This window comes from Emys orbicularis, chromosome 7 (assembly GCF_028017835.1).
Source record: "Emys orbicularis isolate rEmyOrb1 chromosome 7, rEmyOrb1.hap1, whole genome shotgun sequence".
In the NCBI taxonomy this organism is placed as follows: Eukaryota; Metazoa; Chordata; order Testudines; family Emydidae; genus Emys; species Emys orbicularis.
The window spans coordinates 18,905,247-18,917,356 of record NC_088689.1 but is presented as its reverse complement, the minus strand read 5'-3'; the positions used below and the strand labels follow the sequence as shown (position 1 = coordinate 18,917,356).

Below are 12,110 nucleotides of genomic sequence, written 5' to 3'. Positions count from 1 at the left end.
ACTAATACTGTACGCTGTAACAAAAACTGTTTTATCTGTCAGCATTTAACCTGCAACTGTAGAGTAGAGGCGAGGAGTGAGATTGATAGAGGATATTGGAAAAAGGAATTAAAACACAGGGAAATAAAGAGTTAAATAGGATAGTGTTTCACTCACTGACATGGGGGGTGAGGGGGAGGAAAAGAATCAGAAAAAAAGGGAAATGAAATAAAGGTAAAAGAACAAAAGTAAGGAAGAAACAGCAGTAATCACTTTCTTCTATTGAGATTTCTGTGAAATCCTTAGAACAAGAGGTGCCGTTGGTTATTTAAAAAAAAAAAAAAATCACCCGAGCTCACAAGTACTGAACAGCTCAAAAGGAACTGTCACCAGCTTTGTCAGACACTGGTCTACCTTCAACTACTAGTTCCTGATAGGCCAAAGCAATTGCAAAATGCACATGGAGATTCTTTAAACTAATATCCAGTAAATAAACAGCCTTTTTCAGGGACAGGGTAAGATGTACATGGGCATATTTGCATCTCGCTGCCAAACTTTTCTACATGTAATTCTTATTAATCTTGTAGGTGACTCAAGAATCCAGTGCTCCATTCACCTGCCTGAAGGCCTGTCCTGTTATAAGCCATGCTGTCAGAGATGGCTCCTGGGTTGGGGTAGAATGAGATGCTCTGGTGGTGGAAAAAGGATTTGAGGCTGGGATCAGGTTTGGTTAGCTGCAAGAGAGCTGAGAAACATTGGTCTCCATGATCATGATGCCATGGTGATTATCAGATGCTCCTTGTTTCTCCTAATCTTTATCAGGACTTTTCGTATTGAAGCAGTGGTAGAAAGGCACCTAGGAGCCTCATTCCTCAATGGAAAGAGGAGACATTGCTTGTTATTGCAGTCTTTGTTGTTTGAGCAGAAAATTGCTACTACTCAAAAGAATGACTAAGAGATCCATCCACTACCAAAGAATACCTCATCAGAACAATTATGAGATTGAGCATGCAGCAAATCAGTTTGTCTTCAATTCTACCCTCATAGAAGTTGGTGTGTTTAAGGCTTTAAAGGGGTCCCATAATCAAAATTGCCTTTTACTGAAGGAGAAGGCAGCATCAGAAAGAGACATGAGGAACACTTGCAGAAGTGGCAGGTGAGGGAGCCAGTGTTGTGCTTGGTATGTTTGTACGTGGCAGCTGTGAACCTCCTGTGAGGGCAGGAAAACTCTGTAATTCCTTTCTTCTCTCATTATGGGGAACCTCCTTAGATTGTCAGGGGCCAAGAGAACAGGCATGTTCAGTGCATGCAGAGCAAGACAGGGCTGAAAATGGGAAAAGGTGGTGTATGTCACACATACTCCATGTTGGAGGGAGTGAAACTGGAAATGGTCAAACTCAGTGCATGGCACAACTGCCTTACAGTGGGATGAGGGAAGCTAATAATGGGGAACTCTATGCTTGCACCAGACCCATGGGGCGGTGGGAGAAGAGACTAGTCCCACTTTTACAAAGGAGAAATTCATTTCACACGAACTTTAATGTGGAATTAAAGTTGCTTATACTCAACTGCTTCCTGTGCCCCACTCCTCCTACCCTTCCCAATATGAGTTTAATTCCAAAAACTCCAGAGTTAGAAAAGGTAAGATATAGAGTACAGACTTTTTTCTACAAAAGGAGAGCATTACAAGGAAAAAAAAAAACCAACCAGCCAGCAAACGTGTTGGAAGACCATGAGGTGCATAGTTAAGGTGACATCTCCTCCTAACTCTTGGATATTTGTAAGAACAGTAAGTGAAATTTTAGGCATAAATTGATTTTTAAGTTAATGTCCCTTTACAGCACCTGACTTGCTCAAAAATAGCTTTAGTAACCGGGAAAAACCTTTCATAATCATAGGTTTCAGAGTAGCAGCCGTGTTAGTCTGTATCCGCAAAAAGAACAGGAGTACTTGTGGCACCTTAGAGACTAACAAATTTATTAGAGCATAAGCTTTCGTGGGCTACAACCCATATGCATCCAAAGAAGTGCATCTTTTTTACAACCCATATGCATCTTTTTTCATAATCATGGTGCCGTTCATGCCTTTAACCTTCCATGACACACATTTTTTTTATTTATCCCACAATAAATAACAAATAATTGTTTTGATCATTTTATCCTAAATCCTGCATTTACTAGAATCGTGTACTAAACATTTTATTTAAGCTCCACAGCATCGTGTATGAGTATCAGCTGGCTGACAGTTGTAGTAATGGGTTTCATGAAAAGTGCCATGTGGGGCCTAATCCTATGGCAGGTGCAATACCTTCTTGGTTTTGCTTGTTTAAAGTAATTGAACAAACACCTAGGCAGGGCTGTGATCCAGCTGAGAACGTTTTATAGCCACATGCACCCCTACATCCACCCAGGCTTCTAAGCGATGAATTTTCAATCCCCGGAGCAAGTTCTTGCGGCGGAGCAGCTCCCATGAGTTGAACGGCGCTCGGAAACGTGTGCAGAAGCCCAGCGTCCTGCCCCCTCACCGCAGCTATCATGATACAATTCCATACAGCGCGGCACCTGCTAACTCCCCAAATGCACGAAATGGGTAAACCGGCTGCGTCCCGGCGGAAGGCTTGTCAGCTGGGTCCTATGCACATGGTGGAGCAGCTGCGCCCTTTCCCCCCGTGGAGTGGCGCTGCAGGACGCAGTCCGTAGCCGGGTGTGAGCTAAGCAAGCTCGGGCGGCTGTGCACGATGCACTGTACCGTAGTGGAGTACAGCGGCGGCAAGGAGGGTTACCCGTGTGGCTACTGCGCCTCTGCCCAGGGGAAAGTCTCCATTGGTAAGTGGGTAAAGGGCTGGGCTAGAAACCAGCCCTGCAACACAGGCTCTCGCAAAGGCCGAGCAGGCAGCCCCGATCTTCATGCAGCTTCATGCCCTCTCTGCCTGCTGCTACATAGGCAGAGGTACAGCTTGCCCAACAAAGGCTGGGCACCCGGCCACCACCGGTCTGTGCCGGAGACCTGAAATACCGCTGGAAAACTGGGACCCCCTTAGCTGCACTTGCCCTTAGTAAAGATGGCGGAGCTAGCGCCCACCCCCGTTCTCCTCGAGGAAGCTCCCGTGCCCTTAGTAAAGAGGACGGACCCGCCCCCTGTATTTCTACTGGAAAACATGTGGGCTGCCTTTAGTAAACATGGCGGAGTTTATGACCGTGTTCTTTCCTACGGTGACGCAACCAAGCCGGGCTTGCCCATAACCAAAATGGCGACGACGGCTGCTTCTGGGCTGCCCGGGGTTGCTGGTAGGGTTCCAGGCCCGGCGCTGCCCTGAGCTGGGGGGTCAGTGCGGACCGTGGGGAAGATGGCGGCGGCCGACCGCTCCTCGAGCATCGTGGAGTACTTCGGGGGAGAGGCCGGCTACCGCTGCGGCTACTGCAAGAACGTGACTGGCAACCTCTCCTACGGTGCGGGCCGGGACCTCCCCGGGGGTGGGGGCCGGGGCTGGCGGGTAGGACATTGGGCGCGGGGAGATGGAGGAGTAGCCGGGGGGCGGGGGTCGGTTGTTGGAGCTGTTGGGCTGAGGGGAGGTTGGGCGGGTGGGCCGACCCGGAGGATAGCCTATGGGGTGGGGTGGGCCGATGGGGGCAGTTAGGCAGGGTGGGAGGAACTGATGCGGGCAGTTTAGCTGAGGGGACTGGTTTGATTCTGGCTGCAGGACAGGGAGAGTTGCCCGTGTGAAGGGGGCCGGGGGAGAAGAAGAGACGTTGGGACTGGAAGAGAGGGGACTCGGGAGCATGGGTGCTTCTTTGTTTGTTTTGGGCTCAGGGAAGCGTGGGAACCGGGGACGTTCCTAGGTTGGCTGGTGGCAGAGGTAGGCTCTGAGGGTTAAGGTCCAGTAGCAACGTGTTCATGTTAAAATGCCCTGGCAAAAGCTACCCTTTCTTCCCTTAAGCCTTTCCGTGAGCCCTGCTTTCCCCCTATCAAGCTTGCATCTGTGTAGAGTTACATGTGTGCTAGTCACTCCCAAAAGTTTTAAAAAGATCTCCTTAAAGTAGGCTATGCCACTTTTGGTTGTGAGAGACATAGCATTTGTACTGAGGGAAGTTGGCATTCAGATTAGGAGAGGTATGGGGTGTGTCTGACAAAGCCAAACTTTCAAACCTGGCCTCTAATGTGGGTGCTTCCGTTTTTGGATTCTTAGCTTCAAAGAACCTAGATCTTGATATTCGAGGTACTTAGACCCCACAACTGAACTCAGTGGGAGCTGTAGTCACTGAAAAGTTAGTTACATAGGTTTGAAAATGTGTCCCCTAACCCGTGTGGGCCTCAATTTGCCTATTCTTTAACCCAGGAATAATATTTACTTATTTCATAAATTAATATTAATATTATTTGTGAAAGACTTTCAGCTCGTAAAAACAATATTTAAATATTTCCTTTTTAACTATTAATAGATGGGCATTTCATTATAATCATAATTTTAGTGATTTGTCTAGATGTACTTTTTGCAAGTATAAGTAGCTATTCAGTGCTGGGCAGTGTGAAACTGACAAGAATCATGTAAATTTCATGCAGCAGCTGCCAGGGCTTACAGGGTCTGTCATTGGGGGGCTACCCTACCATGTGGACTGCTCATTGCTGGATGCACAACAGGGCTTCTGTGGGAGTTGCTCAGCCAGCCAGCCTGGAAGTCTAGAAGCCCAGGTATCTCTAGCCCAGGACAGTCAAAGCTGCAGGGCTGCCCCAGAGTCGCAAACCCTGGATGCCCATCTCAGGACATCTAGACTCCCGGCTGCAGAGCCAGGAAGCTGGAAGCCCTCAGGGTATGTCTGTGCTGCAGTTGGGAGTGAGTATCCCAGCCTGGGTAGACAGACTTGCACTAATGGGGCCTGAGCTATTGAGCTAAAGATAGCAAAGTGGACATTATGGCTAAGGCTCTCAAGCCCACCCGACCCTGTAGGCCTGTGACTCTGAGCTGGAACATCCACGTAGCTATTTTAGCATGGTGGCTTGAGCTAGATATACCCTGAGAGTCCCGTCTTGAGCTGGTGTGATGGGTTTGGTCACAGAAACCCCCTTGGGACTGTCACCTGATGTGCTGAATTTGCCTCTGAGCCTGTTTTCCCTGCCAGCTTGGGACTTCAGAACCCTGCCTTGTTGCGCCAGACACACTAGCCAGCTGCAAACACAGACCCAGGTCTGGTCCATGCCCCCAAAGTTGCAGACTTGAACCAAAAACTGCTCAGCAGGTCACCTATTTCCAGCACTCAGACACCCAGCTCCCAATGGGATCCAAACCCAAAATAAATCTGTTTTACTCTGTATAAAGGTTATACAGGGTAAACTCATAAATTGTCCGCCCTCGATAACACTGATAGAGAGATACGCACAGCTGTTTGCTCCCCCAGGTATTAATCACTTACTCTGGGTTAATTAATAAACAAAAGTGATTTTATTAAGTATAAAAAGTAGGATTTAAGTGGTTCCGAGTAATAACAGACAGAACGAAGTAAGTTACCAAGCAAAATAAAAGAAAATACGCAAGTCTAAGCCTAATACATTAAGAAACTGAATACAGGTAAATCTCCCCCTTAAAGATGTTCCAATAAGCTTCTTTCACAGATTAGACTTCTTCTTAGTCTCGGCCTAATCCTTTCCCCGGTACAGTTCTTGTTAGTTCCAGCTCAGGTGGTAACTAGGGGATTTCTCATGACTGGCAGTCGCCTTTGTTCTGTTCCACCCCCTTTTATAGCTTTGGCACAAGGCGAGAATCCTTTGTCTTTCTCTGGCTTCCCACCCCTCCTTCTTAATGGAAAAGCACCAGGTTAAAGATGGATTCCAGTATCATGTGACATGTTCACATGTCCTGTGAGCCCCCTCCATTCTTCCAGGACTGGCCGCAGGTATGCAGTGGAGGCTTGCAGGTAAACAGAGCCATCTACACTTAATTGTCCTAGTCAATGGGCGCCATCAAGAGTCAAAACCACCATTAATGGCCTACACTTTGCATAATTACAGTAGGACCTCGAAATAATACTTCATATTTCTAGCTTCAGATACAAGAATGATGCATTCATACAAATAGGATGAACACACTCAGTAGATTATAAGCTTTGTAATGATACCTTACAAGAGACCTTTTGCCTAACGCATATTCCAGTTACATTATACACCTCTACTCCGAATTTGGATACAATGCGGTAAAGCAGTGCTCTGGGAGGCGGGGGGGAGGGGCTGTGCACTCCAGTGGATCAAAGCAAGTTCGACATAATGCGGTTTCACCTATAACACGGTAAGATTGTTTGGCTTCCGAGGACAGCGTTATATCGGGGTAGAGGTGTGTTCACACTTATCAACATTTTATAAAACATGGAGTGCAATGTCCTGCTAGTGGTGCTTGAGCTATTGAGCTAAAGATAGCAATGTGGACATTATGGTTCAGGCTCTCAAGCCCACCTGACCCTGTAGGCCTGTGACCCTGAGCTGGAACATCCACGTAGCTATTTTAGCATGGTGGCTTGAGCTAGAGATACCCTGAGAGTCCCGTCTTAAGCTGGTTCTTAGCCCTGTGTTCCCCAACCTTGGCTGCAGTCCACACAGTGGGGCTGCCCCAGAGCCACAGACTCTGGAAGTCCAGGCTCCTCAGCAGCACACCAGAAAAATAGGCTGGCTTCTGATGGAGTTTGTCAAACCTGAGACATTTCTGTGAAATATTTCAGATTCAACACATTTGCATTTTCCTTTGAAAGTGTTTGGCTGGAAAGTTCCTGACCAGCTGTAATGCTTCAGAACCAGAATTCCAAGGTTCAGTCCCCACCCAAGAACACAGTATTAAATTCACACAAGTAGTTCTGCTGTTTTCAGGTAGACTACTCTTGTGAGTAAGGACTTGTCTACATGGGAAAGTTATACTAGTGTAAGCTAAGCTGTGAATTTAAACTGATATACATGTGTGAACATTCTTGTTTTGGAATAAGAGTGGCTTTTTTTGGTTTAGCTTATGCTGCTTTGGAAGGAGTTTGATATCCCCCTCCCCCTCAAAAAAGCCAACTTTATTCTGGAATTATACTGGTATAACTGGTTAAACTTTCCTGCGTAGACCTACTTTAAGGATCTGCAAGGTTAGGCCCTATACTGACGGTCTGTGGTCATATTCTGTGCACTTGACCTAACCACCTGTACAGTTCATGCTATTTTGTGGTCTGTCTTGCTTCTCTTGGCTTGAGGAGTGCTCTGTTTCTTGCATTCAGAGTCCCATTGTCAGGTAATATGGTACTAATTCTAATCTTTTCATGTTGGGAATTTGGAATCCTGTTTTAAAGTCCTTATCAGAACCACCACTGCGTTAGATACCGCCTTAACTGATAGCATAGTAGGCACAGGAAGAAACTTGGATAATCCCTCTCATCAGGGCCGGCTTTAGGCCGATTCAGCCGATTCGGCTGAATTGGGCCCCGCGCTAAGAGGGCCCTGCGCCGCAGCTCTCCACCCCGCCTTCAGCTCACTTCCCCCTCCTCCCCTGAACGCTCCGCCCCCTGCTCCTCCCCCTCCCCTGCTTCCCGCGAGTCAGAGGTTCGCGGGAAGTCTGAAAAGAAGCAGGGGCGGGCAGGCAGCACCAGGTAAGCTGGGGTGGCGGGGGGTGCGAGAAGGGCTCCGGGGAGGCGCGGCCCAGTCCGGCCCCGGTTCCGGCCGAGCACGCAGGCCCCAGCGGCTCTGGCCCGGCTCGGGTCCGGCCCGGCCCCCGCGGCCCGGCCCCCGCGGTGCGGCGCGGCTCCGGCCCGGCCCCCGCGGTGCGGCGCGGCTCTGGCCCGGCCCCCGCGGCGCAGGCCGGACCCAAGCCCGGCAACCCCAGCTGGAGCGCGGCTCGATTCCTGGGGGCGGGGCTTGCAGCAAGCCCCGCCCCCAGGAATTGGGCCCTGCTCTTGCTAAAGCCGGCCCTGCCTCTCATTACTGTGTGCCCTTTCATCTGCATTTTGTTTTGCCATTTCTTTTGGTGTTAAGGGGCTGAAATTCCTGGTTTAAATCTGCATCAGGTGACCTTGCAAATATATCCTGAGCTACTCACATCTAAGAGGTGGGGTATTTTGCTCCTAGCCTTGAATGGCATCACCTTAAAATTGGGGAACTATTTGTGATTGTCTCTTTCAGACATTTGTCAGTGGGGAATTTGGGAAACTAATAAATGTAGAACAGACTTTATAATCTGGTTATATTTTATATGGATGTGTTTGAATAAAAAGCTAAAATAACAAAACACATAAGTATTTTAATACACTTAAACACAGTGACTATTTGACAGTAAAATGTTCTAAATTTAAATTAATTGGATGATTGACTTTCAGTTTTACTTCAATCCTGTTTTCCATTGCCTGTTTTTAAATTGTCTCTTAACAAATTTCCCACTAAGTTTTGTCTCTTTATTCATTGAAATGGTTAATATGAAGTTTAGAAATATAAGAAACTGTTTCTCCAAAAAATTGTTAGAAGAAATCCCAAATTAATCTTCTAGATTTACAATAAGCTGTCAGTAGAAATTGCTTAAATTTTAATGTTTTAAAGATAACGGTGACAGTGTCCTGTTGTTCATTACAGGCATGTGGGCGCATTCAATGACGGTTCAAGATTACCAGGATCTTATCGACAGAGGATGGCGAAGGTAAATTAAGAAAAACAATCTTTAAAGGGATGCTGTCATCTTAAGCTTGGTCAAAAGTTTACATTTTGTTTAAGGAAGAAAAAGCTTTCATAATACCTAAGACCAATAGAATATTTCACTAATTAGATAGAAAAGTGAAAACAGTTCTATTTAAACAAATACACACATTGCAGCACTGAGGAACTGAAAATGATTTTCCTTGTCCTACCTGATATAAATGCAGTCTGCAAAAGTATAAATTATGGCAGGTGAATTCGATTTTCAAAACTTTCACCAACATAGGTAAATACGTATTTGTTTATAATATACTGTTTTTAAATTGTGTCCGTTTGAATTATCCTTAATACAAAAATACTTAAATATTTAATATGAGGCCTACTTTTTCCTTTGGAGATTGTGACACTAGATGACTTCCATCCTTTGACTAAGACTTGAAAAAAAGTGGGGGCCTAAAGTCAGGCTTCTAACCCTGTATTTAGTCATTCAAATAAATGACTGGGGTTTTTAAAGGTGCTGAGCACCCAGCAGCACCTGTTGACTTCAGTGGGAGCTGCTAGGCACTCAGTACTTATGAAAATCCAACAATGTAATCAGATGACTAAATATGGGTTTAGGAGCCTAATGTTAGGCACTTCATTATTATGTCTTGGCTTTAATGTTTTAGAACAATACTGAAGTACTTCATACATCTTGACAATGTTACTCTAATCCAGATAATCTGTAATTGCAAGAGTTGGGTCAAATTGGAGAAAGTTCTTTTCACAATTCCCCCTCCCCCCACGCCCTTCAAAGTTGGAAGATATGGATGTGGTGACCAACTCTAGCATCCCCCAGCGTGGAGAAATGAATGAAGAGTATCATGGCCTTTAAAAACTGAAATATTTTAAAACATATCTGTAACATTTCTGTTATTAATGCTATGCAATAATTTATTTGTACAGTATGCATGAAAGAAGAAACTTTTTTTTGAAGAAAATGCAAGTTTTCAAGTACTTCTTGTTAGTAAATAAGAGAACTGCCATACAGATATGATTTTTATTCATGTGTTAGCTCTCAAAACTTTCATCAGAGAACTACTGGCCAGAGGCTAACCCTTCTCGCTAGCGGCAGATACGAAAAAATACCCTATTGAGAATCCCATCTCACACTCCAATTGTCAAGAAAAGGGGTGTATTCTAGGACAGTTGTTTTCCAACTTTTTTTCTGGCGACCCAGTTGAAGAAAATTGTTGATGCCCGTGACCCAACGGAGCTGGGGACGAGGGGTTTGAGGTGTGGGATGGGCTCAGGGCTGGGGCAGAGGGTTGGGGTTCAGGAGGGGGTCAGGGGTCTGGGCTGGGGGTGCAGGCTCTGGGGTGGGGCCGGGAATGAGGGGTTTGGGGTACAGGAGGGGGGCTCTGGGTTTGGGGGGGTTCAGGGCCGGGGCAGGGGATTGGGGCGCGGGCTTACCTCGGACGGCTCCCGGTCAGCGGCACAGCGGGGGTGCTAAGGCAGGCTTCCTGCCTGTCCTGGCACCGCGGACCATGCTGTGACCTGGAAGTGGCCAGCAGCAGGTCCAGCTCCTAGGTGGAGGTGCGCAAGCGGCTCCGCGTGGCTCTCGCTCACGGGCCAATGGGAGTGTGGAGCCAGTGCTTGGGGTGGGGGCAGCACACAGAGCCCCATGGCTCCCCAGCCTAGGAGCCGGACCTGCTGCTGGTCGCTTCTGGGGCGCAGTGCGGTGTCAGAACAGGTAGGGACTAGCCTGCCCTTAGCTGGGCAGCACCGCCAACGGGACTTTTAATGGCCCGGTTGGTGGTGCTGACCAGAGCCGTTGCAACCCAGTGCCTTATGTTCTGCGACCCAGTACTGGGCCGCGACCTGCAGTTTGAAAACCACTATTCCAGGATTCTTACCAAGGTGCTATCCTTGAGTATTTTTGGAGATGCCATGTTTTGTATCAAACTTTGACTAGTGGGGACGGGGTAATACATTTGAAGCTGAATTTCTGTATTTGAGGAAGAAATCATTGTTTCACCTCCCTCTGTCCCTTAACCCAGAGTCTTGTGGTTGCTGCAAGGAGGAATGCTACTTTACCTTTTCCCTAGCTTTTATTGTTTTGGTTTTTGTACTCCGTGGATACCAATACTTGCATCCATCCACAGTTGCTCATAGTTTTCCCAAGGAGCAGTAGCAGAAGTACGGATTTGCAATGATCCTGATTCTTGTCAGTTTCACTGTTGTCCAGGTCTCTACAGTATTCATGAAATTGACCATTCTAACTTGTCAAGTCATTCCAACTTGACTTGGTTGTGGCTTGCAAAAGCTGTGAGCAAACATGACACTTGGAAGTATAGGTCTGGAGACTCAGAAAAACAGTCCTGTATCAGGAAACATATCTGCAATTATAAGAGCTAGGCATATAACTTCAAAAAAAAAAAAAAAGGAATCTCACATTGTGTGGAAATTGTTAGTTTAGGCCCCTCCACTCCCCAGGATAAGCTTCCATGGTAATAGGCAAGTAGATTTTTCAAGCCCTATTCTGCTTCTAATTACAGAGAACTGGAGATCACTATAATTTATATTATAGTTAAGACACTTTTTAACAATCAGGTAGGAAGGTGTTGAAAAGTTCGATAGGGGATGGGGCTGTATGATCAAGATAAGAGTCTTTCATAGTTGTGTTTCTATGCCTCAGTTGGCATTATTGAAAGACCTAAATATGACTTGATAAAATTTGAATGCGGAAGTGCTTCGATGTAGCAGGTTGGTGAAAAATGCTAAAGAACTTGCTATTTCAGTTTTGTTACTCTATTCAGTACAGGATTTTCATATTTCTTGCAGGAACAGTTTCATGTGTTTTTAGAACAACTTAGAAATTTCTGTGACTTAATTTTGTATTGTACTTATAACAAACATCATTACAAGTTTAATGAAGCATTTTATTATAATTTTTAGAAGTGGGAAGTATGTCTACAAGCCCATTATGAATCAAACATGTTGTCCTCAGTATACAATAAGGTAAGAGTTTATTGCATGTGAATAGTGCCTTTAAAGCTATGTTACAGCTAAGAGGAATAATTTAAAACATGATAGTAGTGAGAAAAATCATAACATCTAAGGCCACACGTTTAAAAGTAACTTGGCTTGACTATTTCCAGTTGAGATCGTGGTCATACAAACATGGTTATCCAGGGTGTCTTAGTTCCTCCTGCTTAAAATAATCAGTTGGATGGTAAACCTACTTTTGAATGGTATTGTGTTCTTTGAATGTTAAATAAGACATAAGTGGGTTCATGCTAACTACGACAGGCTTCATAATCTCTTTCTATTTTCCTGCACCATCCAGTCATGAATGCATTCTGGCCTATTTCATCTAGATTGCCAGCTCAGAGCAGCAGTTATGTGAAGGCATACATGAAATGAGTTGTTGGTTGCAGGCTGGCTCTTAATGGATGTGTCTGCATCCTACAGGCACTCTTTTTAGTATCCTCAAAAGGGAATACTATGGATTG

General features: G+C 45.9%; 1 protein-coding gene across 3 annotated transcripts in view; it reads left to right on the top strand.

The window, feature by feature from the left end:
• The first annotated feature begins 2,034 nt into the window (after positions 1 to 2,034).
• ATE1 (arginyltransferase 1) overlaps positions 2,035 to 12,110 on the top strand; it is a 153,934-nt gene continuing 143,858 nt past the window's right edge. For 2 of the 3 annotated variants that reach the window (XM_065407277.1, XM_065407278.1), the window contains exons 1-3: positions 3,215 to 3,428; positions 8,557 to 8,620; positions 11,554 to 11,616. In XM_065407277.1, coding sequence (XP_065263349.1) covers positions 3,326 to 3,428; positions 8,557 to 8,620; positions 11,554 to 11,616 — 230 coding nt within the window. In that variant the 5' untranslated portion in view covers positions 3,215 to 3,325. Of the gene's footprint in view, positions 2,805 to 3,214; positions 3,429 to 8,556; positions 8,621 to 11,553; positions 11,617 to 12,110 lie in introns of those variants that run through there. The other variant, XM_065407279.1, reaches the window with a different exon arrangement.